A 27,447-nucleotide genomic window follows, 5' to 3' on the forward strand; every position below is an offset into this window, starting at 1 on the left:
TGTTTCAACTGGACAGGATTTAGAAGAGCGGGTGCCAACTAGACTGCAGTTAGACACACACGCACACACACACACACAGAGAGAGACAGAGAGAGAGCGGGAGAGAAACTGAGCCAATAAACTAACTGTCTAGTGTCTCCCATCAAACTAGATAATCTTCCAGAAAGGCCAGTAACCGGAATCAGAGGTTTTGTTGAACTTCTATCTGTGCCAAGTTCATTTTAAGTAAATATTTATAATGTTACTTTCCTTGTAAAGGATGCAAAAAACACATCTTAAAATCTAGCAAAAGAATAATTAACAAATCAATTAATACATCATAAGAAATGACTGATAATCATTTCAAAACTATTCAAAACTATTCATAAGCAGCTTTTTAAAAGGATACTTCAAGATCTACTTCCCCAGCATCAGATGAACTGGTGGACCCCATGTTCTATGTCTCTGTGTCCAGTATGACTCTGGTTAAATAGATAAAAAGGGCCTCATTGCCAAAGTCCAGAAGCATCCCTTTAAAAACAACCTATGACAATTTAAAATATACAAGTGTCATACATGTCAAACATGTTGTCAAATTTGGGCAATTAAAAATGAGGCCAGACCTTGCTTTGTTAGTTTCATTAGTTAAATGGATTCCAGTGATACACCAGTGTGAATGATTGGGCCAAAGCCATGCCAAAAGCCAGGGGCTGAAATTAAACTCACATTAAATACAAAATACGGCCTGTGTCTTTCTGGCTTGGTTAGTAGTGTCTTACTGGGCTCCATGGCACACAAACATACATTTTTACAGAACCAAACAAGTTAACTTCCTGGCAGTCATTAATGTCGTAATGATTGAAAAGCAACAGCTGTCCTTTGGTTGCCACATCCATGGTACACAGATCACCAAAGACAAATTAAAACAATTCAGGGGGTGCACACAGACAGCATTACATTCAGGGGGTGCACACAGACAGCATCCAATTCAGGGGGTGAACACAGACAGCATTCAATTCAGGGGGTGCACACAGACAGCATTCAATTCAGGGGGTGAACACAGACAGCATCCAATTCAGGGGGTGCACACAGACAGCATTCAATTCAGGGGGTGAACACAGACATTATTCAATTCAGGGGGTGCACACAGACAGCATCCAATTCAGGGGGTGAACACAGACAGCATTCAATTCAGGGGGTGAACCCAGACAGCATCCAATTCAGGGGGTGCACACAAAACATTCATTGTAACATTATCAGCTTTAAGTATGTTTAGTGTTTCAGAGGGTCTCCTTCCATAAAGAGTGAGAACGTGGAACTAATAGAATGCAATACCTGCAAACTTGGACGGATACACATTGCCTTCGAGACAAATTTAATATACTTTATAAAAAAGACACAGCAGGGCGACCCAGCAGGGCGACCCAGCAGGGCGACCCAGCAGGGCGACCCAGCAGGGTGACCCAGCAAGGCGACCCAGCAGGGTGACCCAGCAAGGCGACCCAGCAGGGTGACCCAGCAAGGCGACCCAGCTAGCACAGTTGACCGAATAGGTCTTTGGATACTGACAGCAGTACTCTGACAGCAGTACTCTGACAGCAGTACTCTGACAGCAGTACTCTGGAGAGTTGTCGGAGGCATGAGTTTGGAATTTTTTTATTGCATTCCAAATGGTACCCTATTCCCAACACATATACATACATACATATATATACACACACACACACATACATATATATACACATACATCTATACTTATGTATGTACTTATTTTCCACCATAATTTGCAAATAAATTCATTAAAAATCCTACAATGTGATTTACTGGATTTTTTTTCTCATTTTGTCTGTCATAGTTGAAGTGTACCTATGATGAAAATTACAGGCCTCTCTCATCTTTTTAAGTGGGAGAACTTGCACAATTGGTGGCTGACTAAATACTTTTTTTCCCCACTGTACACACACACACACACACACACACACACACACACACACACACACACACACACCTATACTTACACACACATAAATATATGTGTGTGTACATACATACATACATACATTCACACAAACAACTACGTTTTACCAGAGCCCAGCCCTGGTCAAAAGTAGTGCACTAGAAAAGGGAATAGGGAGCCATTTGGGATGCAGCCTCCCTTTTAAAGTGCAGTATCCAACTCCGGGTAGGGTTTGAGTGTTATATGTACTGCATACATCCTCATTCACCATCGACTAAGTGAACCCAGTTACTTTAAAGTGGCATTTTAAAGCTGAAATGTAGTTCTCTGTCTCTCTCTGTAGAGTCGACCTCTCTAAATAACCCCCTAATGAACTGCTCCCGTCGCTCACAACCCAAGGCATTCAGCAGGGGAAAAAAGTATTTTTAATAATTTGTGTGCCTGCTGCTGTGAATTAGCTACCGGTGCGTTTTTCTCTCCAGACATACTTGCTGACGGCACACAGGCTGGCACTCAAAAATGCTTATCATTACAAAAACTCATCTACTGGCTACCTTCCATTCCCCAATATTAGCACAAGTAAAATACATAAATAAAAACACTACTGAATAAATAAATGCTTTTTTTCTCCCCTTTGTTTTAAATGGAACTAATTTTGGCACACAAGGTTTTTTGAGGTGCCAACCCCCCCCTCCGCCCCCCTTTCCCCCCCTCTCCTCAGCTGGTGGTCTACATATGTGTGAGTGACACAACCTGTTCGGCACTAGCTCCTCCCTCCCTCCTTTCCCTAGCATAACATTCCCCCTACTCATTAAGCGGAGGAGTTTCGAGTTTCCCCTCTCCCTCCTGCCTACCTCCTTCCCCTCTGCTCCTTAACAGCAGGCTGCAGTACATCCATCAGAAGAGCTGCATGAAGAAGTCAGGAGCCCAGTCCAGGGCGGTCTGGGCCACAGCCAGAGCTGCCGCCCCCAAGGTGGCTGAGATGCCCCACACGGCCATCTTGACGAGCTGGTTGGCAGCCTGGTTGGGCTGCGTGTCCCTGGACAGGACCAGCTGGGAATCTGGGCCTCCGAGGCCTCGGGCCCGGCCCTGGAGGAGCTGCCGACGTAGGACCGAGTCTGGCCGCTGCTGCTGAGTGGCCGCCTGGAAAGCCTTGAAACAGTTGATGGTGATGCTGGAGACAGACAGAAGTAGATACTGTCTGAGAGAAACACTTTCTCATAACAGTTATTAATCTCTGCCGAGTTAGTTATGGCTTACGAGTTAGTTATGGCTTACAAGAATACTGAAACGGTAGACAAATATACGTCAATAAGAAAGACCAAAGGGAAAGAGACAGGTGAAAAAAAGTAAACACCATATGGGAGGGAGGGAGGGAGAGAGGGAGGGAGAAAAGAAGGGGAGGGAGGGAGGGAGGGAGGGAGGGAGGGAGGGAGAGAGAGAGAGAGGGAGAGAGAGGGAGGGAGGGAGAAAAGAAGGGGAGGGAGGGAGAGAGAGAGAGAGAGGGAGGGAGGGAGGGAGGGAGGGAGGGAGGGAGGAAGAGAGGGAGGGAGGGAGGGAGGGAGGGAGGAAGAGAGGGAGGGAGGGAGGGAGGGAGAGAGAGAGAGAGAGAGAGAGAGAGGGAGAAAAGAAGGGGAGGGAGGGAGAGAGAGAGGGAGGGAGGGAGGGAGGGAGGGAGGGAGGGAGGGAGGGAGGAGAGAGGGAGGGAGGGAGGGAGGGAGAGAGAGAGAGAGAGAGAGAGGGAGGGAGGGAGGGAGGGAGGGAGGAAGAGAGGGAGGGAGGGAGGGAGAGAGAGAGAGAGAGAGGGAGGGAGAAAAGAAGGGGAGGGAGGGAGGAAGAGAGGGAGGGAGGGAGGGATGGAGGGAGGGAGGGAGGGAGGGAGGGAGGGAGGGAGAGAGAGAGAGAGGGAGGGAGGGAGAGAGAGAGAGAGGGAGGGAGGGAGAAAAGAAGGGGAGGGAGGGAGAGAGGGAGGGAGGAAGAGAGGGAGGGAGGGAGGGAGGAAGGGAGGGAGGGAGGGAGGAAGAGAGGGAGGGAGGGAGGGAGGGAGGGAGGGAGGGAGGGAGGGAGGGAGGGAGGGAGGGAGGGAAGAGGGAGGGAAGAGGGGGGGGGGGGGGAAGGGGGGAAGGGAACAGTGCCCTATGGCCTTAACAAAGACGCTTCATATGGCTACAGCTTTTTCTCAATTACATTAGCAACACAACACCAGAAGCACCAGCTAGTGCTGATGGGTAAGTCCACAGCAACACACATTTTCCTCAACAGTTCGGAGAAAAACATCATTAAAAAATCATAAAATATTCACTTCCATTTCATTATCATCCCTCTGGAAGTAATAGTAAACATGGCGCTGCAATACCAAATGCAAATGCCTTTTTTCCTGATTATGAACCTGGCAAAAAAACACACAAAAAACTGGGCGGTTAATGGCAGAAAAGCGCCTCTGGGAAAATGGTACCCTGAGCGTTCACGCCTGGGCTGAGGGGCTCAATGTCTAAGTCTTTCACTCTCCTCTTTTAAAGAGGGCTTTTAGAGTGTCCCTTTCTCCAATCTCTCTCTCTCATTAGTATAATTTGCTACTGCTCCCAGGCTGAAAATAGCTGACAGGTAACAGCAGAGCAATTAACTTTTAAACTTTCACTTTAAAAAGCTTAACACCCCAGAGGGCCAGGTTGTTCTGATGAACCTCCTCTAGTGTACATACTGTAGTGGTACACCGGTGACTCCTATCACTTACTCCTCTCCTACGGCGTTCCAAATGACACCCTATTCCCTATATAGTGCACCACTATTGACCAGAGCTCTACGTGCCCTGGTCAAAAGTAGTACACTAAATAGGGAATAGGGTGTCATTTGGAATACACACTCTGTGTGACAGTGACAGTGTACTGTGCAGTCGGTGGCTGGCTTAGCCCATGTTCTCTCCTCTCATTTCTCCTCCTGTTGAAAGGGACTAGGACCTCGTCAATGACCGTGACACTGAGTCTTTGAATACAGCTGACAGGATAGTGAGCTGATGACTGTGATCAAAGCAGCTCATTCTAAACCTTGAGGGAGTTGGGGGAAATATTTTGTCAGGTAGAGGTGGCTTTGCTGGTGTCTTAACTTAGAAATGAAGTATGTTGTCATTTCAGGGATATAGGGCCATTTCAAAATGAATTTGGCTATTGGCCTTGTGAGCTTTCCATCCTGTGCCCATCTGTCATTCTCTGTGACCGTGACACACTGTAGCCAGTGTTACTGTGCCTCAATAGTTGTGTATTCATGTTTTAATTCATGTTTAGCATTACTACACCAGCGATGCGTCCCAAATGGCACCCTATTCCCTAGGCCGAAGTAAAGTAGGGACACAAGAGAGGTCAGACGGGTGAGTCGGCATGCAGCTGTCCTCGTGACCCAGAAGAAGCAGAGGATGTTCAGTGTGGTTGAGTCGTCACCGACAGGCCCTGTTCTGTTTGTTGTGGTGCCACCGGGAGCTGCTCTCTCAGCCGTGCAGTGTGACGCAACACAACCCCCCTGCTCGCGCTCTCCCTCTTTACTTTTGAGTCCCTATCTACCGCTATCCTTTGCCCTCCCCCCTATACACAGAATAAGTGGGTCACTAGTTCTAACACTTGACCTCACACGTCATGTCATTCACCACTCTACTACTGAACAAGGGGAGGGGACACGAGGTCATATGTTACTCTACATTGGGTCAAAGTTAAACAAACACAGACGTGACCTTCCTTAACGGAGCTAATGCCAAGTCTCGAATAGGAGACCCCCACAGCCCAGTCTCAGTCTGCCGAGCTCTGCTAGGTCAATTCATTAGACACTAAAACGGAAGGAAACGGACTGAAACAGGGAGAATTCTACCTGAAATGTCCAATAAGTAATGCTCATTTTCCTTTTCCATTGCAAAACATTGTTTGAATTAATGATTGTGACCCTGTCTTCTAGATGTCGCCTCCTCTCTCTACCCGATGTTACCTGTTGCCTGCCTGACTGACTGACTGCCTGACCTTACTACAGGAAGGAAGCAACCAGAAACCAGCCATCCAGAGAGCGTGGCACTGGCAGTGTCACTACATTGCCTGTCAGGCAGACATTTGTATCCGGCTGTCACTCAAGGCCTCTTGTCAGCAATGTCATTTACACCCGGAGAGGAATGACTGCAGCGCTGGTGGAAGGATACGGACTGAGGGATGACTGCAGCGCTGGTGGAAGGATACGGACTGAGGGATGACTGCAGCGCTGGTGGAAGGATACGGACCGAGGGATGACTGCAGCGCTGGTGGAAGGATACGGACCGAGGGATGACTGCAGCGCTGGTGGAAGGATACGGACCGAGGGATGACTGCAGCGCTGGTGGAAGGATACGGACCGAGGGATGACTGCAGCGCTGGTGGAAGGATACGGACCGAGGGATGACTGCAGCGCTGGTGGAAGGATACGGACCGAGGGATGACTGCAGCGCTGGTGGAAGGATACGGACCGAGGGATGACTGCAGCGCTGGTGGAAGGATACGGACCGAGGGATGACTGTAGCGCTGGTGGAAGGATACGGACCGAGGGATGACTGAAGCGCTGGTGGAAGGATACGGACCGAGGGATGACTGCAGCGCTGGTGGAAGGATACAGACCGAGGGATGACTGCAGCGCTGGTGGAAGGATACGGACCGAGGGATGACTGCAGCGCTGGTGGAAGGATACGGACCGAGGGATGACTGCAGCGCTGGTGGAAGGATACGGACCGAGGGATGACTGCAGCGCTGGTGGATGGATACGAACCGAGGGATGACTGCAGCGCTGGTGGAAGGATACGGACCGAGGGATGACTGCAGCGCTGGTGGAAGGATACGGACCGAGGGATGACTGCAGCGCTGGTGGAAGGATACGGACCGAGGGATGACTGTAGCGCTGGTGGAAGGATACGGACCGAGGGATGACTGTAGCGCTGGTGGAAGGATACGGACCGAGGGATGACTGCAGCGCTGGTGGAAGGATACGGGCTACGGAGAGGGAAAGTGAGGGAGGGAGGTAGGTGGTATGTAGATGTCACGGTCACCTGTGAATTGGTATGGTAAACACTCACAACCAAACACACAAAAAAAAATCAGCGCCAAGCATCATATATCACACAACGTCATGACCTTCAAGATGTTAACACACAGACTTGTTTACAATCATACGTTGCCTTTGCGAATGAAACCCACATTTTTAGACTGAGTATGAGAGAGAGGAAGGAAAAATGAATGCAGCGGCAACTGTTCGCTTTTCGTTGGAGGGAGCTCTGTCAGAGGTGATTGTGCACAAGGTCTAACTGGCTAATCCGTTTCCAACGCCTCTGTGCTTCCCAACATGCTCGCTGTCGCTGCGCAGGAACCACTGCCGTGCCAGCCCCCACTCCATCCCCCCCTCAACCCCCCACCGCCTGGCTCAGAGAAGTGCCGGAGGTGATATCACTGTCCCCCAGTGCAGCCTCAGTGGAGGCCAAGCCGGCTACATCACAGTCCTGCTGGGCCAGCCGCTTCTCACAGTAAATCCAGAAGGCCGGGAGGGGAGGCCCCTCAACCAAACAGCCAACCAACCAACTGCTGCTGGAGGAGCTGATGCACTGGGTGGGGTACAGCTGGCAGCTTCTGCAGGAAAGAAGTGGTAGGCTAAATTCTGTTGATTTGATTGTGATAAATCACAATGTTTCTTAATCATCAGAAAAGTGTCACTGAAGAGGCCTGAAAAAAGCTATTGAGGGAGAACTCTACATCACCACATCCTCCCCATTGCAGCCCATTTTAACCACATCCTCCCCAATGCAGCCACATCCTCCCAATTGCAGCCCATTTTAACCACATCCTCCCCCCTTGCAGACCATTCTAACCACATCCTCCCCATCGCAGCCCATTCTAATTACATCATCCCCCTTGCAGACCATTCTAACCACATTCTCCCCATTGTAGCCCATTCTAATTACATCCTTCCCCCCTTGCAGACCATTCTAACCACATCCTCCCCATTGTAGCCCATTCTAATTACATCCTCCTCATCGCAGCCCATTCTAACCACACCCTCCCCATTGCAGCCCATTCTAACCACATCCCCATTGCAGCCCATTCTAACCACATCATCCCCCTTGCAGCCCATTCTAAATCACATCCTCCACATTCTAACCACATCATCCCCATTGCAACCACATCCTCCCCATTGCAGCCCATTCTAATTACATCCTCCCCATTGCAGCCCATTCTAACCACATCCTCCCCGTTGCAGCCCATTCTAACCACATCCTCCCATTGCAGCCCATTCTAACCACATCATCCCCATTGCAACCCATTCTAACCACATCCTCCCCATTGCAGCCCATTCTAACCACATCCCATTGTAGGCCATTCTAACCACATCCTCCCCATTGCAGCCCATTCTAACTACATCCACCCCATTGCAGCCCATTCTAACCACATCCTCCCCATTGCAGCCCATTCGAACCATATCCTCCCCATTGCAGCCCATTCTAACCACATCCACCCCATTGCAGCCCATTCTAACCACATCCTCCCATTGCAGCCCATTCTAACCACATCCTCCCCATTGCAACCCATTCTAACCACATCCTCCCCATTGCAGCCCATTCTAACCACATCCTCCCCATTGCAGCCCATTCGAACCACATCCTCCCCATTGCAGCCCATTCTAACCACATCCTCCCCATTGCAGCCCATTCTAACCACATCCACCCCATTGCAGCCCATTCTAACCACATCCTCCCCATTGCAACCCATTCTAACCACATTCTCCCCATTGCAGCCTATTCTAACCACATCCTCCCCATTGTAACCACATCCCATTGTAGCCCATTCTAACCACACCCACCCCATTGCAGCCTTTCTAACCACATCCTCCCCATCGCAGCCCATCCTAACCACATCCTCCCCATTGCAGCCCATTCTAACCTCATCCTTCCCATTGTAGCCCATTCTAACCACATCATCCCCATTGTAGCCCATTCTAACCACATCCTCCCAATTGCAGCCCATTCTAACCACATCCACCCCATTGCAGCCCATTCTAACCACATCCTCCCCATTGAAACCACATCCTCCCCATCGCAGCCCATTCTAATGACATCCTCCCCATTGCAGCCTATTCTAACCACATCCTTCCCATAGCAGCCACATCCTCCCTATTGCAGCCCATTCTAACCACATCCTCCCCGTTGCAGCCCATTCTAACCACATCCTCCCACTGTAGCCCATTCTAACCACATCCACCCCATTGCAGCCTTTCTAACCACATCCTCCCCATCGCAGCCCATTCTAACCACATCCTCCCCATTGCAGCCCATTCTAACCTCATCCTCCCCATTGTAGCCCATTCTAACCACATCATCCCCATTGTAGCCCATTCTAACCACATCCACCCCATTGCAGCCCATTCTAACCACATCCACCCCATTGCAGCCTATTCTAACCACATCCTCCCCATTGAAACCACATCCTCCCCATCGCAGCCCATTCTAACCACATCCACCCCATTGCAGCCCATTCTAACCACATCCTCCTCATCGCAGCCCATTCTAACCACATCCTCCCCACTGCAGCCCATTCTAACCACATCCTCCCCATTCTAACCACAGTCTCCCCATTGCAACCACAGCCTCACCATTGCAGCACATTTTAACCACAGCCTCCCCATTCTAACCACATCCTCCCCCCTTGCAGACCATTCTAACCACATCCTCCCCATTGTAGCCCATTCTAATTACATCCTCCTCATCGCAGCCCATTCTAACCACATCCTCCCCATTGCAGCCCATTCTAACCACATCCCCATTGCAGCCCATTCTAACCACATCATCCCCCTTGCAGCCCATTCTAAATCACATCCTCCCCATTCTAACCACATCATCCCCATTGCAACCACATCCTCCCCATTGCAGCCCATTCTAATTACATCCTCCCCATTGCAGCCTATTCTAACCACATCCTTCCCATAGCAGCCACATCCTCCCTATTGCAGCCCATTCTAACCGCATCCTCCCCGTTGCAGCCCATTCTAACCACATCCTCCATTGCAGCCCATTCTAACCACATCCTCCCCATTGCAGCCCATTCTAACCACATCCTCCCCATTGTAGCCCATTCTAACCACATCCCATTGTAGGCCATTCTAACCACATCCTCCCCATTGCAGCCCATTCTAACCACATCCTCCCCACTGCAGCCCATTCTAACCACATCCTCCCCATTGCAGCCCATTCTAACCACATCCTCCCTATTGCAACCACATCCACCCCATTGCAGCCCATTCTAACCACATCCACCCCATTGCAGCCCATTCTAACCACATCCTCCCCATTGAAACCACATCCTCCCCATTGAAACCACATCCTCCCCATCGCAGCCCATTCTAACCACATCCTCCCCATTCTAACCACATCCTCCCCACTGCAGCCCATTCTAACCACAGCCTCCCCATTGCAACCACAGCCTCCCCATTGCAACCACAGCCTCCCCATTGCAACCACATCCTCCCTATTGCAACCACAGCCTCCCCATTGCAACCACATCTTCCTCCTGCAGCCCATTCTAACCACAGCCTCCCCATTGCAACCACAGCCTCCCCATTGCAACCACAGCCTCAACCATTGCAACCACAGCCTCAACCATTGCAACCACAGCCTCCCCATTGCAGCCCATTCTAACCACAGCCTCCCCATTGCAACCACATCTTCCTCCTGCAGCCCATTCTAACCACAGCCTCCCCATTGCAACCACAGCCTCAACCATTGCAACCACAGCCTCCCCATTGCAGCCCATTCTAACCACAGCCTCCCCCATTGCAACCACAGCCTCCCCATTGCAACCACAGCCTCCCCATTGCAACCACAGCCTCCCCATTGCAACCACAGCCTCCCCATTGCAACCACAGCCTCCCCATTGCAACCACAGCCTCCCCATTGCAACCACAGCCTCCCCATTGCAACCACAGCCTCAACCATTGCAACCACAGCCTCAACCATTGCAACCACAGCCTCAACCATTGCAACCACAGCCTCAACCATTGCAACCACAGCCTCCCCATTGCAGCCCATTCTAACCACAGCCTCCCCCATTGCAACCACAGCCTCCCCATTGCAGCCACAGCCTCCCCATTGCAGCCACAGCCTCCCCATTGCAGCCACAGCCTCCCCATTGCAACCACAGCCTCCCAATTGCAACCACAGCCTCCCCATTGCAACCACAGCCTCCCCATTGCAACCACAGCCTCCCCATTGCAACCACAGCCTCCCCATTGCAACCACAGCCTCCCCATTGCAACCACAGCCTCCCCATTGCAACCACAGCCTCTCCATTGCAACCACAGCCTCTCCATTGCAACCACAGCCTCTCCATTGCAACCACAGCCTCTCCTTGCAACCACAGCCTCCCCATTGCAACCACAGCCTCTCCATTGCAACCACAGCCTCTCCATTGCAACCACAGCCTCTCCATTGCAACCACAGCCTCTCCATTGCAACCACAGCCTCTCCATTGCAACCACAGCCTCTCCATTGCAACCACAGCCTCTCCATTGCAACCACAGCCTCCCCATTGCAACCACAGCCTCCCCATTGCAACCACAGCCTCCCCATTGCAACCACAGCCTCCCCATTGCAACCACAGCCTCCCCATTGCAGCCACAGCCTCCCCATTGCAGCCACAGCCTCCCCATTGCAGCCACAGCCTCCCCATTGCAGCCCATTCTAAAGTCAGTCAGACAAATAGAGCCAGAAACCAGGGGTTGGAGTGCGGTGAAAGCTACTAATTTCATCTCCGCCCCAAGAACAATATTGGGGCATGTACCACACAACGCAGCCTTCCCAAATTACCCACTCCCCCTCTCCCCCTCTGATGGAGATGGGGGTTTTGCATGCTAAATAAGACAGCCCCATAATTACCTAGGGACTAGGCTTATTTATTGGATAGCTGGCATCTGCACAAGCCCCCCCCCCCCCCTTCTCTCTCTGTGGTGTGACGAGTGTGACGTTGAAAAGAGAAGAGAATACATCCCAAACCCAGACAACTAACCCTCCCATCCTTCTACACAACCTTTTCTGACAAGAGGCAGGTTCTCTCTCGCTGCCTGTCAGATATAAAGTCAACCACATTTCTGTCACTGGATCCAAAACACTGTTTAGAAGACATTTCTGTCCACCAGGGACACATGAATAGAGGGAGAACAACATTGCTCTTGCGGGCATGGTAAAGGTATTCATTATCTCCTGCTGGTGTTGATAGCATCATAAAAGTGAGACTAGCAACCTACCTGTGGGGGAAAAAGGAGAAACGCGCAGGGCTCTACAGGCTCAATCTCACAGACTGACACATAGCATTAGCATACAAAGGACTGGGATGCAGACAGGCAGGACTGAACATCAGCCACATCACAAAAGACACTAAGGAGGAAGAGGATCAGCTCCAGCATCATGAGGAGAATAGTCTGTGGTGTGGGCTGGGGGACTTTGTGCTCAACAACACCACCTGCTGGACATGGGGAAAAATCACAGAGAGCTCTACTCTACTCGCAGTCAAAGTTAGATCTACTGCGAATACTACACAGGGGACTATCTCCCCTCACGTTCCCTATGTTTCAGGCCAGTTCAGACTAAAACCTGATTGTTGGATATGTGAATATTGTAAGTCTAGAGTGTGGTACGTTCAGCCCAACACACTATTGGGAGCACACTGCCTGCCCTCCAGGACACCTACAACACCAAGTGTCAAAGGAAGGCCAAGAAGATCATCAAGGACCTCAGCCACGGCCTGTCCCTCAGACGCGGCAGTATAGGAGCATCATGGCTAAAACTGACAGACTGGCCAATAGCTTCTACCCCCAGACAATGGAACAGCCACCACTAGTCAGCTTTGAGGTCCAGATCTGAATTTGAGGGGTCTAGAAGATCCACGCCAGGCCTGAACAGTAAAACCCCATTGGTTGCAGCAGACAGACATCCACGAGTCTGCAGGTTGGATGGAATCCCCTGCTGGGTCTACACTGCAGTTCATTTTCCACCGTCTACAAGCTCAACTCCTCCGTTACCAAGTGACTGGCAGGATCCACATCTCCATTAATTCCTAAGCCAGATGTAGCAGGAGCCTCTGCTCTGTTCTTTAGATCATAGGTCCTGACAACAGTAGTCATAACACTGGACTACTAGTTGGTTGAAGCAGTCTCCTCCCCTGTACTGTAAGTTATAGAGAGAGACCCTGACACACCCACCTATTGCGGGACTGCAGAGCAGCACGCTTGGCCAGCAGGGAGGGCGGGTAGCGGGTAAAGAGGCAGTGGGCCTGGGTGATGAGCTCCTCGTAGGGCAGGTCCTGGGGGATCTTAGACAGGAGTTGGTGCACCATGGCCATGTCACACTCGGTTTGCTTCACCTCCTTCTCCCTGTGCAGGACGATCTACAAAGGAGACAGAATATTAGCAGGCTCTGTCCCATTCAACCAATCAGTAGAGAGTGGTGACAATTTGTCTAGCTACAATTCTGTTAAAACCCAATTAATACGTTTCAAATCGACATTCATAGTAGATCAACGTCTACCATGTACATCAGACTTATACACCAGACTGTGTTCTGATCCGGGAGATGTGCGGTGAGTAACGATTTTGGGTTTTGGCCGGGCACAGGGTCAAAGGGTTAAGCCCCCCCTCCGTGCCTAGTAACCTGAGGAGGCAGGAAGAACTACTGTGCCTAGTAACCTGAGGAGGCAGGACAAACTACTGTGCCTAGTAACCTGAGGAGGCAGGAAGAACTACTGTGCCTAGTAACCTGAGGAGGCAGGAAGAACTACTGTGCCTAGTAACATGAGGAGGCAGGACGAACTACTGTGCCTAGTAACCTGAGGAGGCAGGACGAACTACTGTGCCTAGTAACCTGAGGAGGCAGGACAAACTACTGTGCCTAGTAACCTGAGGAGGCAGGACGAACTACTGTGCCTAGTAACCTGAGGAGGCAGGACAAACTACTGTGCCTAGTAACCTGAGGAGGCAGGACGAACTACTGTGCCTAGTAACCTGAGGAGGCAGGACGAACTACTGTGCCTAGTAACCTGAGGAGGCAGGACGAACTACTGTGCCTAGTAACCTGAGGAGGCAGGACCAACTACTGTGCCTAGTAACCTGAGGAGGCAGGACCAACTACTGTGCCTAGTAACCTGAGGAGGCAGGACCAACTACTGTGCCTAGTAACCTGAGGAGGCAGGACGAACTACTGTGCCTAGTAACCTGAGGAGGCAGGACGAACTACTGTGCCTAGTAACCTGAGGAGGCAGGACGAACTACTGTGCCTAGTAACCTGAGGAGGCAGGACGAACTACTGTGCCTAGTAACCTGAGGAGGCAGGACGAACTACAGTGCCTAGTAACCTGAGGAGGCAGGACAAACTACTGTGCCTAGTAACCTGAGGAGGCAGGAAGAACTACTGTGCCTAGTAACCTGAGGAGGCAGGAAGAACTACTGTGCCTAGTAACATGAGGAGGCAGGACGAACTACTGTGCCTAGTAACCTGAGGAGGCAGGACGAACTACTGTGCCTAGTAACCTGAGGAGGCAGGACAAACTACTGTGCCTAGTAACCTGAGGAGGCAGGACGAACTACTGTGCCTAGTAACCTGAGGAGGCAGGACAAACTACTGTGCCTAGTAACCTGAGGAGGCAGGACGAACTACTGTGCCTAGTAACCTGAGGAGGCAGGACGAACTACTGTGCCTAGTAACCTGAGGAGGCAGGACGAACTACTGTGCCTAGTAACCTGAGGAGGCAGGACCAACTACTGTGCCTAGTAACCTGAGGAGGCAGGACCAACTACTGTGCCTAGTAACCTGAGGAGGCAGGACCAACTACTGTGCCTAGTAACCTGAGGAGGCAGGACGAACTACTGTGCCTAGTAACCTGAGGAGGCAGGACGAACTACTGTGCCTAGTAACCTGAGGAGGCAGGACGAACTACTGTGCCTAGTAACCTGAGGAGGCAGGACGAACTACTGTGCCTAGTAACCTGAGGAGGCAGGACGAACTACAGTGCCTAGTAACCTGAGGAGGCAGGACGAACAACATTTCCTGACTGCTTTGTATCCCGACTTCAAAAGGCCTCAGGCCCCCTTTGGTTTGCATGCAGCTCCAATATCTAGCAGGGGGATAGGCTTATGGAAGGAGAAGAAAGGGGCCATTTAAAGCAATCTAGCACAAACACAGCTAGTCCTCCACACCAAACCTCTGGTGAGTTCATTACAGTTGTTTAATTAACTGGTCTAGCTACAACAAAGTGCCCTGGATTCCTGTGCTTGCTTGTGTGAGTGAGTGTGTGTGAGTGTGTGTGAGTGTGTGTGTGTGTGTGTGTGAGTGTGTGTGTGTAAAAAGATAAATCCTTGCCTTTTTTTTTGAAAAACTTGTTTGCTTTTGCTGCTGACATGTAGTCAAAAAACAACTCCATTTACAAAGCGCAGAGCGAGAAAGAAGAAGAAGTTTGGCGAGATATCACTTCCCCAACACCATCTAATGAGAGCTTAGTGGAATGCGTGGACTATTTTTTATTTATTTTTTGTCCATTAATGACCACTGTCCTATACACTGACAGGACAAAACATTAAGAACACCGGCTCTTTCCATGACAGACTCACCAGGTGAATCCATGTGAAAGAGATCATCCCTTACTGATGTCACTTGTTAAATCCACTTCAAATCAGTGTAGATGAAGGGGAGCAGACAGGTTAAATAAGGATTTTTAAGCATTGAGATCATTTAGACATGGATTGTGTATGTGTGCCATTCGGAGGGTGAATGGGCAAGACAAATTACGTGCCTTTGAACAGGGTTTGGTAGTAGATTCCAGGCACACCGGTTGGAGTGTGTCAAGAACTGCAAAGCTGTTGGGTTTTTCACACACAACAGTTTCCCATGTGTATCAAAAATGGTCCACCATCCATACGACATCCAGCCAACTTGACAACTGTGGGAAGCATTGGAGTCAACACGGGCCAGCATCCCTGTGGAACACTTTGTAGAGCCCATGCCCTGACGAATTGAGGCTGTTCAGAGGACAAAAGGGGGTGCAACTCAATGTTTTGTACACTCAGTGTAAATAACAGTGCATCTCCGAATTCACCTCAGATAGTATTTTGGGCATGGTACAGTCACTTACAGAAAATACACACGGCCCCAAAAATATGTTCAGCAGACAACTTGGAAGCACACAGGTGCAGGTACAGAGTAAGGTAGAAGAAACATGTCCATTCCTCACAAAAATGCACAACAACATATCCATTCTGTTCTATTCTATTACTATAAAACAGAGGTCACAGTTAAAATGGTGGTTCTTACCACGGCAGCGAAGTAGATGGCCATCAGGGGGTGTGAAGCCAGGAAGAAGTCATAGAGCCTGAGAACGTGACGGAACTCAGACAGGACGTGGCCGTACCATGTGATGAGCCAGCTCAGAGCAAAGATGGTGCCCACCTCGGCCCTGCAGCAAAACACATGAGGCAGTTATACAGTTAGACATTTTTTGATAATGTGATAGGCCAGAGGTACGCTATACATACACACAAACATACGTGGACACCCCTTCAAATTAGTGGATTTGGATTTTTCAGCCGCACCCGTTGCTGACCGGTGTATAAAATCGAGCACCCAGTCATGCAATCTCCATAGACAAACATTGGCAGCAGAATGGCCTTACTGTAGAACTTTCAACGTGGCACCGTCATAGGGTGTCACCTTTCCAACAAGTCAGTTGGTCAAATTTCTGCCCTGCTAGAGCTGCCCAGGTCAACTGCAAGTGCTGTTATTGTAAAGTGGAACCGTCTAACCGAGTGCTGAAGCGCGTAGCACGTAAAAACCGTCTGTCCTCGGTTGCAACACTAACCACCAAGTTCAAAACTGCCTCTGGAAGCAACGTCAGCACAAGAACTGTTCGTCGGGAGCTTCATGAAATGGGTTTCCATGGCCGAGCAGCCGCACACAAGCCTAAGATCACCATGTGCAATGCCAAGCGTCGGCTGGAGTGGTGTAAAGCTCGCCGCCATTGGACTCTGGAGCAGTGGAAACGCGTTCTCTGGAGTGATGAATCACACTTCACCATCTGGCAGTCCGACGGACAAATCTGGGTTTGGTGGATGCCAGGAGAACACTATCTGCCCCAATGCATAGTGCCAACTGTAAAGTTTGGTGGAGGAGGATTAATGGTCTGGGGCTGTTTTTCATGGTTCGGGCTAGGGCCCATAGTTCTAGTGAAGGGAAATCTTAACACTACAGCATACAATGACATTCTAGACGATTCTGTGCTTCCAGCATTGTGCCAACAGTTTGGGGAAGACCCTTTCCTGTTTCAGCATGACATTGCCCCCTGGAGGCTGTTATAGCAGCAAAAGGAGGGTCCAACTCCATATTAATGCCCATGACTTGGAATTAGATGTTTGACGAGCAGGTGTCCACATAATTTTTTGGTCATGTAGTGTAGTCAAAGGTAGAGGAAAGATGGAGGAGAGAGTGTGCTGAAATAGCAGTGGGCCGGATTCCAACCCATGCTGCAGGGATATTTTCCGGAGGCAGCAGCTTGGAACGTCAGACCAGCCTAGGCCATGTGAACAAGTCAAGCGAATTCAAAAGTACATCGTCACAGAGTCTCAATACACTTTACAAGAGGGAATAAACAGCAACAACATCGCTCAGCGTCTCATTATGAAAAGCAACAGCAACATCAACAGCTAATTTGTACACTGGCTAATTAAAAAACACAAGTTGAAGTCTCACTAGCTGATGTCACAGGAGGCTGGGGATGATGGGTTTGTGGTAATGGCTGGAGCGGAATTACTGGAATGGTATCGAATACTTTCCATGTGTTTGATGCCATCACATATGTTCTGTTCCAGCCATTATTATGAGTTGTCCTCCCCTCAGCAGCCTCCACTGGCTGGTGCACAGAAAAATCCAATCTCCTTCTCCTGCTGGGTGGGGGGAAGCCCAGCACTTATCCTGTATTTGCCTCCAAAGTGGGGATGGATGTCTTAGTGAAATGTGTAAATAAAACAAAGGCTCTGGTCAAAAGTAGCACTATATAGGAAATGGTTTCCATGGAAATAGGGTGCCATTTGAGACGCACAGATGCCAGCTTCTGTGAGTAAGGACGGTCACACACTGATGATGTAATTATAGACTACAGAGAGCCCAGTCCTAAAGGCAAGGCATTAGGCATGGTTCACTACAGAAGCCCTTTGGACTGCAGTTCTTAATGCAGCTCTATTTTGGGAGCCAAAAATGGCTCTTGGGTGATTGCACGCCAGCGGGAGCTGAAAAATATTTTGGTATCTCAGATTGTTCTGGCAATTCGCACATAGGAACTTCATGCTTTTTACTTTTTAATGTCTTAAAATGAACGAATTCACACAAACAAAGGGTAGATATATTTGTAATGTTGAATAAATGTGTGATATGTTTTATTTCAGAATCTAGACATACTCCATATTGTATGGCACACTATAAGGAGGATAATGACCGCAAGATGTACGGTTCATCATGTACGGTTCACAGATCAGTGTCTTACATAACACATCTAAAAAAAAGGCTTAAAATGTCTGCTTTCATCAGATTTCTCTCAGAAATGGTTGGTGATACAAAATGTAAAAAGCATTTCAAAAACATCCTTCCTCTCAATGAAGTTTATTGTGTGAACATTGCCAGAAGAAATCGGAGATACCCTCCCCAAAAACATTCTGCTGGAGTGGAACGATCCTTTTCTAAGTTGTTATTTCTGGGCTTGGCAGGAGAACAACTCATTGTTGAGTGCGGCTCATTTAAATCCCCTGTGTCTAACATCCATAAGCAGCCCTATAGCCAACTTAACATTTAGGACGGAAACCACAACAGCAACAATCATTACGTTGTCAAATGTCTTTCCTCTATAAAAACATTTCATTTAGTTAAAATTAAGTAACGCCTACTTATAAAAACTAGGCTAAAGAACTGTTCTAGCATCAAATACTTCTTTGGGTAGCCTAAAAGGTAGCCTAAAAGCAGTGGCAGCAGGGCCAGACAGAGCACACCAAACCTGTGGGCTTCTGTCTCAAATAGTAACTTATTTTCTAGTTAGAGCACTAGCCTACCGTACTTTTGACCAGGACCCATAGAGCTCTGGTCAAAAGTAGTACACTATTTAGGGAGATAGGGTGCAATCTGGGATGTAGCCTTCTGCTCGTGGCCCTACGCTAGGCTACAGTGACCAGAACAGAGACAGTAGGCTAGAAACCTCCCTCCCGCCAGCCCGTGTCCCAAGATGCACCCATATTCAATATTTATCACTAGATCCTCATATTCTCTACATTTTACAAGGGGCCACTATCAAAAATAACTTTATTTTCTATCAGGGCCTGGGGACGCTCTGCACGCAACAGAGAAAGAGGGAGGGGGGGAGTGAGTGAGTGAAAAACTCAACACTATAGGTTTATGTGATACAGGTTACCCCATAAAAATCCAACGCAACACCCAGGACACAAATAAGACGAGGACAATATCAAGTACTGTGGTAGTGTGTGTTAGTACACCACACACTGGGGTTTTAAGAGGGTTACAGGCACACTTTGACTAGCATTCAAATAAAACACAGCTTCAGGTTTTGAGTCAAAACATTGATCCTTGTCTGCCACCTTTACATTTCCTCTGAGCTGGATGAAAAGCATGTCTAGCGTGCGAAAACAGAAGTCCTCAACCATAGCTCTTTGCGACTTGCCAGCACAACAATCATATTGACGCTGAAAAAACCTTAAGATGGTTGACAATCAAAGACTTGACATTGACAGAACACGGTGACAGCACAGTGGAAGGCTGTGGAATCCTTTGACTGGCTGACAGCTAGCTGTGGAGACAGGAAACTAGGGCCCGTTCTTAACTCAGTCTTCCCAATTAAATCCCACCGTGCTACACGTGCTTGTCAGACCATCAATTATACAAACGCATCAAATAAATAAGAAATCCAGTCTTTTCTCATTCTCTAGCCCTCTGTTCTGTTGTCTCATAATAACTACACACACTGGTGGCAAGGCAGTAGAGACAGATTGATTTTACTCTATCCTATTGATTACTTCTATCTCTCGCAGTTTGACTCGATTGTAATTAATATCCTGGCTGCGACAACCTGCCTTTCTAAGACAAAAATGTGCACTCTACTGCCCCCTTCAGGATAGAAGAGTGGGAAGCATGGCCGGTATTCATAAAGCATCTCAGAGTATGAGTGCTGATCTAGGATCGGCTTTTTGGATAATAATGAATACAATTACTTGAACATGGGAGAACTGATCCTAGATCAGTATTCTATTTTGAGAGCCTTCATGAATATATATGGGCGGCGATCATTAGGTCGCAACTGCAAATATAAAAACAAATTTTGCTGATTGAAAATATATTTTCACAAGGCAATAAGGTAAAACATCTGAGAGATTTTTCTTTAACACATAATAAAACAAAACACATTCCACTGGTAGCAACTGAAAAAAACGTCAAAACTTTAACTCATGAATCCAAGTTTGAAGTTGGAGAAAACTGGTAGAATTACTTCAAAGTGAAGGTGTATTCCTTGCAGCCTTACCTCGCTTGTCATTTACCATTCAAACCTGCTATCTGATCTTTTCTCAAAAAATCTGAGAAACTGGATTTCCAATTTCCCTAAAGGACACAAGTAAACACATACACACATTTTTTTAATAAATAAATAAAAATATATATCCAGTCAAAAGTTTTAGAACACCTACTCATTCAAGGGTATTTCTTCATTTTTACTATTTTCTACAATGTAGAATAATAGTGTAGACATCAAAACTATGAAATATCACATTTGGAATCCTGTAGTAAACAAAAAAAAGTGTTAAACAAATCAAAATATACTTTATATTTGAGATTCTTAAATAGCCACCCTTTGCCTTGATGACAGCATTTCACACTCTTGGCATTCTCTCAACCAGCTTCACCTGGAATGCTTTTCCAACAGTCTTGAAGGAATTCCCATATATGCTGAGCACTTGTTGGCTGCTTTTCCTTCACTCTGCGGTCCGACTCAATCCAAACCATCTCAATTTAGTATAGGTAAGGGGGGTCGTGGAGGCCAGGTCATTTGTTGCAGCACTCCATCACTCTCCTTCTTGGTAAAATAGTCCTTACACAGCCTGGAGGTGTGTTGGGTCATTGTCCTGTTGAAAAATAAATGATAGTCCCACTAAGCCCAAACCAGATGGGATAACGTATCGCTGCAGAATGCTGTGATAGCCATGCTGGTTAAGTGTGCCTTGAATTCTAAATAAATCACAGACAGTGTCACCAGCAAAGCACCCCCACACTATAACACCTTCTCCTCCATGCTTTACAGTGGGAAATACACACGTGGAGATCATCCATTCACCCACACAGCTTCTCAGAAAAGACATGGAAAAAAATCTCCAATTTGGACTCATCAGAGCAAAGGACAAATTTCCACCGGTCTAATGTCCAATGCTTGTGTTTCTTGGCCCAAACAAGTCTTTTCTTCTAATTGGTGTCCTTTAGTAGTGGTTTCTTTGCAGCAATTCAACCATGAAGGCCTGACTCACGCCAAGATCAGTGACAGTGCAAAGCTTTGCCAACGCCAAGAGTGTCCAAAGATGTCATCCAGGCAAAGGGTGACTATTTGAAGAATCTCAAATATAAAATAGATTTTGATATGTTTAACACTTTTTTGGTTACTACCTGATTCCATGTGTGTTATTTCATAGTTTTGACGTCTTCACTAATATTCTACAATGTAGAAAATAGTAAAAATAAAGAAAAACCCTTGAATGAGTAGGTGTTCTAAAACTTATGACCGGTAGTGTGTATATATATATATACAGTGCCTTGCGAAAGTATTCGGCCCCCTTGAACTTTGCGACCTTTTGCCACATTTCAGGCTTCAAACATAAAGATATAAAACTGTATTTTTTTGTGAAGAATCAACAACAAGTGGGACACAATCATGAAGTGGAACGACATTTATTGGATATTTCAAACTTTTTTAACAAATCAAAAACTGAAAAATTGGGCGTGCAAAATTATTCAGCCCCTTTACTTTCAGTGCAGCAAACTCTCTCCAGAAGTTCAGTGAGGATCTCTGAATGATCCAATGTTGACCTAAATGACTAATGATGATAAATACAATCCACCTGTGTGTAATCAAGTCTCCGTATAAATGCACCTGCACTGTGATAGTCTCAGAGGTCCGTTAAAAGCGCAGAGAGCATCATGAAGAACAAGGAACACACCAGGCAGGTCCAAGATACTGTTGTGAAGAAGTTTAAAGCCGGATTTGGATACAAAAAGATTTCCCAAGCTTTAAACATCCCAAGGAGCACTGTGCAAGCGATAATATTGAAATGGAAGGAGTATCAGACCACTGCAAATCTAACAACAAGACCTGGCCGTCCCTCTAAACTTTCAGCTCATACAAGGAGAAGACTGATCAGAGATGCAGCCAAGAGGCCCATGATCACTCTGGATGAACTGCAGAGATCTACAGCTGAGGTGGGAGACTCTGTCCATAGGACAACAATCAGTCGTATATTGCACAAATCTGGCCTTTATGGAAGAGTGGCAAGAAGAAAGCCATTTCTTAAAGATATCCATAAAAAGTGTTGTTTAAAATTTGCCACAAGCCACCTGGGAGACACACCAAACATGTGGAAGAAGGTGCTCTGGTCAGATGAAACCAAAATTGAACTTTTTGGCAACAATGCAAAACGTTATGTTTGGCGTAAAAGCAACACAGCTGAACACACCATCCCCACTGTCAAACATGGTGGTGGCAGCATCATGGTTTGGGCCTGCTTTTCTTCAGCAGGCACAGGGAAGATGGTTAAAATTGATGGGAAGATGGATGGAGCCAAATACAGGACCATTCTGGAAAAAAACCTGATGGAGTCTGCAAAAGACCTGAGACTGGGACGGAGATTTGTCTTCCAACAAGACAATGATCCAAAACATAAAGCAAAATCTACAATGGAATGGTTCAAAAATAAACATATCCAGGTGTTAGAATGGCCAAGTCAAAGTCCAGACCTGAATCCAATCGAGAATCTGTGGAAAGAACTGAAAACTGCTGTTCACAAATGCTCTCCATCCAACCTCACTGAGCTCGAGCTGTTTTGCAAGGAGGAATGGGAAAATATTTCAGTCTCTCGATGTGAAAAACTGATAGACATACCCCAAGCGACTTACAGCTGTAATCACAGCAAAAGGTGGCGCTACAAAGTATTAACTTAAGGGGGCTGAATAATTTTGCACGCCCAATTTTTCAGTTTTTGATTTGTTAAAAAAGTTTGAAATATCCAATAAATGTCGTTCCACTTGTTGTTGATTCTTCACAAAAAAATACAGTTTTATATCTTTATGTTTGAAGCCTGAAATGTGGCAAAAGGTCGCAAAGTTCAAGGGGGCCGAATACTTTCGCAAGGCACTGTATATATATATATTTTACTGTCACATACACCAGATAGGTTTCACCCAACCTCTGATGTGTGGATATTTATGTATTTATATTTATTTATTTAACCTTTATTTAACTAGGCAAGTCAGTTATGAACAAATTCTTATTAACAATGACGGCCTACCAAAAGGCAACGGGAGGTGCGGGGACGGGAGGTGGGATTAAAAATACAATTAAAAAATAAATGAAATGTAAATACAGGACAAAACACACATCACGACGAGAGAGACAACACTACATAAAGAGATACCTAAGACAACAACAAAGCAAGGCAGTAACTCATGACCTGAACCACCTACTGAGATGTGCCTTTTGTTTAGTAAATCAAATGATACTATGAGGTGCTAGGGAGGCTGGATTGGGTCTTTAACTCTGTAACAAATCCACACAAAAAAAACTAAGAATTACCTCAGCATGAATTCATGTAGCTGTGGATCAACTTGCTCCAGTATTGGCATTAGGTAGTTCAATATGTGCTTGGTGCTGTCCATGGTAGGATCCATGAAATCCCTGCAGGAGCATGTGGCCATGATGGACACAGAGAAGGGAAGCCATCTTTGTTGTGTTAAAATGTTAAAACAAGGGGTGTAATACGAGAACAGGGTCGCAATATTATTTTGAAATCTTTCAAATACTTGTCAAATAAAAATAAAATAATGTTGCATGCGTCGTAAAACAACAGACTAACAGTAAAAATCTGTGTTTGATTGAGCTTGCCTGGCGCAATGAAACCAATGGAATAGTCAGAAAATTGCCACGCCCACCCATCTGGCACTGCAGTCAGGCTCAAGCAAAATCTCACAATAGTTGAAAGATTTCAAATACTATTTCAACTCAGGCCTGGGCTGTTATTTATTTATAAAGAGTCTCATAGTAAGCATCCTAATATAGGATCAGATTTACCTTTAATAATGAATAACATTATACTGTATATGGGCAGGGGGGGGGGGGCCTGATCCTAGATCAGTAACAACAGCAATAACCCTCATAATGAATAACAGTATACTGCATTATTGGCAGGGGGGGCCAGATCCGATCCTAGATCAGTAACAGCAATAACCCTCATAATGTATAAGATTATATACAGTATGGGCAGGGGAGGACCAGATCTGATCCTAGATCAGTAACAACAATCCTCAGATCTACCTGAGGTGGTGATTGGAAAGGGTCTCCACCATGGCAATGGCCATGCGCTCTCCAACCACCAGTAGGAAAGTGACCACGATGTCATGGTAACCCTGGTAGTAGTGTAACGCAGGGTTATTCTGTAGGACAACCAGGATGATGTCGATCAGCTGTTCCTGTAGTACCTGCCTCTCGTCCACACGCATGCCTGGGGAGAGGAAAATAAAACATGGCTGTATCTCAATACTGCCTGGGGAGAGGGGAAGAAAACATGGCTGTATCTCAATACTGTCTGGGGAGAGGGGAAGAAAACATGGCTGTATCTCAATACTGCATGGGGAGAGGAAAAGAAAACATGGCTGTATCTCAATACTGCATGGGGAGAGGGGAAGAAAACATGGCTGTATCTCAATACTTCAGGAAAAAAAAGAGGTAGCCGCAAACTCTATCGCTCTGATTCAATCCATATGTTAACAACCAACGTCTAGGAAGCAAACTGCAATCACTAGAGCTTCAGATACTTGTCTCAACCTCAGTGTCTCCATACCTGTCAACAGTTTGCTTTCATCATTTAATTAACTTCAAGAACACTAGACACTGATACAAGCAGCCCATCTCTGGTAGACACAAGGACTGGATTGAAATCGGTTTCCATCATATTGGTTTTAGTTTTATTAATCAAGTCTCCTTCAATCAGTGGTCATGATGAAGAAAAGGAAATAAGGAAATGCTTAAGGAAGCCACTGAACAACAGTATTGAGATGCCCCCCAGTAAGAGTTAACTGACAAAGGGAGGAGACCATAAAGTATCAGCTGACCCCTGATCAGATCAAATGCACATACAGTGAGTGAGTAACTTCCATTCTATTTTATTCAATGGCAGCGAGTAAGTTGCCTCTAATCTAATGTATTATATTCTATTGTATTCTATGTCAGGCACAGTGAGTGAGTTACCTCTTGGGAAACGTTTCATGGACCTCCTGACATCAAGGAGCACCTGGTTGAAGTCCTTGTGGTTCTCTCGGATATCCTTGGCTGGAATCAAAACACATCTGCTTGGTGTCCACCCCCCTCCCAACCATTGGTTTCAGTTGAACATACAATATTCATCAGTGCTACTGCCAAAGGCCTTGCATGTTGCCTGTGGGGTATTTACGTTCCTTTGTTGCACAGTTTTGAGGACTAAGGAGGAGTCAAGTTAATGAAGTTAATAGTAGGCTATATTCATTTAACATACATCAACGGACTATAGACAGCTAGATGCATGCTGACACAATGCAATGTACAACTTGGCTCACATGGCGGTAGATTACTAAGGCGTCATAGGGATAGTTTCTACAGCCATGTCTCAGGGCAATGGCCAACTGCAATAATGGGCATCCATATTCCTCACATGTAAACATCTCACTCACTTGGTTTAGCAGGCAAGTTGTACACATTGACGCTGAGCAGCTTGGGCCAGACTTTCCTCCTGATCTCGTCTGTTAGAAGGCCTCCCTCGCTGACGGCCGCCCTCCGCAGGGTGTCAATGTCCACAGGGTCACAGTTCAGGGCCCGGTGGATCTCCACCAGCTTCAGCTTTTTCCATGACTCGTGCTCTGTTTGACAACAGAACATATGAATTGAGATCATACATGTCATGCAATACGGTCTTGACTGTGGTCACGGTTTGCTTGGATGATATCCCCAGTATTTCTTGAGTACCACTGCAAGCAACGGCTCTTTGTCTATGCTGGTATGTTGAAATCACTTTTTGTTAGTCAACTCCTTCAACATAACGCTATTTAATTTCAATATGGAAGTTAAAAGTGCTTGCTTTTCACACTTAATACTGTTACTAATGTAAAATGTAGTGCATATAGTTAGCAATAGTATCGCACCAATCTATTGCAATCTTGCCTTGCTTCAGCTGCATGGGCAACTTTACTGACAGTAACTACTTTGATAGAAACTACTTTGATAGTAACTACTTACTTTTTGCAGGTTGACATGTTTTGATAAAGAATGAGTGATTATGAATTCTAGAATGTGCATTTGTATTGCCATTAAGAATTATGGTTCATATGGATCAATCCCATCCAGACTCTGCTCTGGGTCAATCGACGGTCACGTTTCTTTGTTGTTCCACGTAGCATGTCTGGCAGCTGGCCAGCCCGAGGGAGGACTCATACAGCGCTAGCTACATGAGAAGCTATGCATCTATTCAATTAACAACTGTACAACTATTCTCACCATGTACTATATGGGTAGATTATCTGCAATTTGGTAATGATTTAGTACTGATTGATTAAGTTTACCTCCATGTTGCTGTGCATTTCCATTCCCATTCACCCTGGCTCCTGTACCTTGCTGGTGTTTCCTTCCCTTTTTCATATCCTGTTAAAATGAATAGAGCATCAACAGTACATATGTTGTGCTATCGGCACTTGCAGAAATAAATCCAGCTTTAAAATAGTTTATCTAACGACAGAAAAATAGCAATTAAAACGAATTCAGAGCATGAGCTGTCATTTGTCTAACAGCTGTTCCTGTCCATCGGCACTTGTCCCAGGAAATCAACCGAAGTATTATTTTGAGGCGGGATTTATATTTTTATGTTATCTGATTGGCGAAAAGGGATCTAGTTCTAAAAATCTACGCATCTTATTGGCTCATTCACTGTCAATTGTAAATATATTACGGCGGGCTCCATGCATTAGCATTTGTAGTTTTATGTTCTCACCGATTTCATCGTCTGTTAAGCAAATTCGTATCTATGAATGGACTTTGAGCAAAAACACATGTTTATTAATAATATTTCACATATTTTATAGGACTTTTTTTATAATGACTTAATCCAAAAGTATTAAAACGGTGCGCCACTTAGCAGTACAAAAATAACTTCAACTC

At 46.8% G+C, this 27,447-nt stretch overlaps 1 protein-coding gene across 1 annotated transcript; it reads right to left on the reverse strand.

Moving 5' to 3' along the window:
• Positions 1 to 1,807: 1,807 nt before the first annotated feature.
• On the reverse strand, positions 1,808 to 27,124 carry LOC139373809 (TBC1 domain family member 20). The gene is made up of 8 exons (XM_071114826.1): positions 26,856 to 27,124; positions 25,971 to 26,156; positions 25,513 to 25,593; positions 24,580 to 24,766; positions 23,842 to 23,943; positions 16,275 to 16,416; positions 13,175 to 13,359; positions 1,808 to 3,110 (listed from the first exon to the last, which is right to left on the reverse strand). The coding sequence occupies exons 1-8, from the start codon at positions 26,929 to 26,931 to the stop codon at positions 2,834 to 2,836; spliced, it is 1,236 nt and encodes a 411-aa protein (XP_070970927.1). The 5' UTR covers positions 26,932 to 27,124; the 3' UTR covers positions 1,808 to 2,833.
• Positions 27,125 to 27,447: the final 323 nt, after the last annotated feature.

Source organism: Oncorhynchus clarkii, chromosome 18 (assembly GCF_045791955.1).
Source record: "Oncorhynchus clarkii lewisi isolate Uvic-CL-2024 chromosome 18, UVic_Ocla_1.0, whole genome shotgun sequence".
Taxonomy (NCBI): domain Eukaryota; kingdom Metazoa; phylum Chordata; class Actinopteri; order Salmoniformes; family Salmonidae; genus Oncorhynchus; species Oncorhynchus clarkii.

Coding starts and splice junctions, on each gene's coding strand:
- LOC139373809 (XM_071114826.1), bottom strand. CDS start 26,931: ATGAAAAAGGGAAGGAAACACCAGCAAGGTACAGGAGCCAGGGTGAAT. Junction 24,767..25,512: donor CATGAAACGTTTCCCAAGAG/GTAACTCACTCA, acceptor TCCTCTCCCCAG/GCATGCGTGTGGACGAGAGG. Junction 23,944..24,579: donor CTTTCCAATCACCACCTCAG/GTAGATCTGAGG, acceptor ATGCTCCTGCAG/GGATTTCATGGATCCTACCA.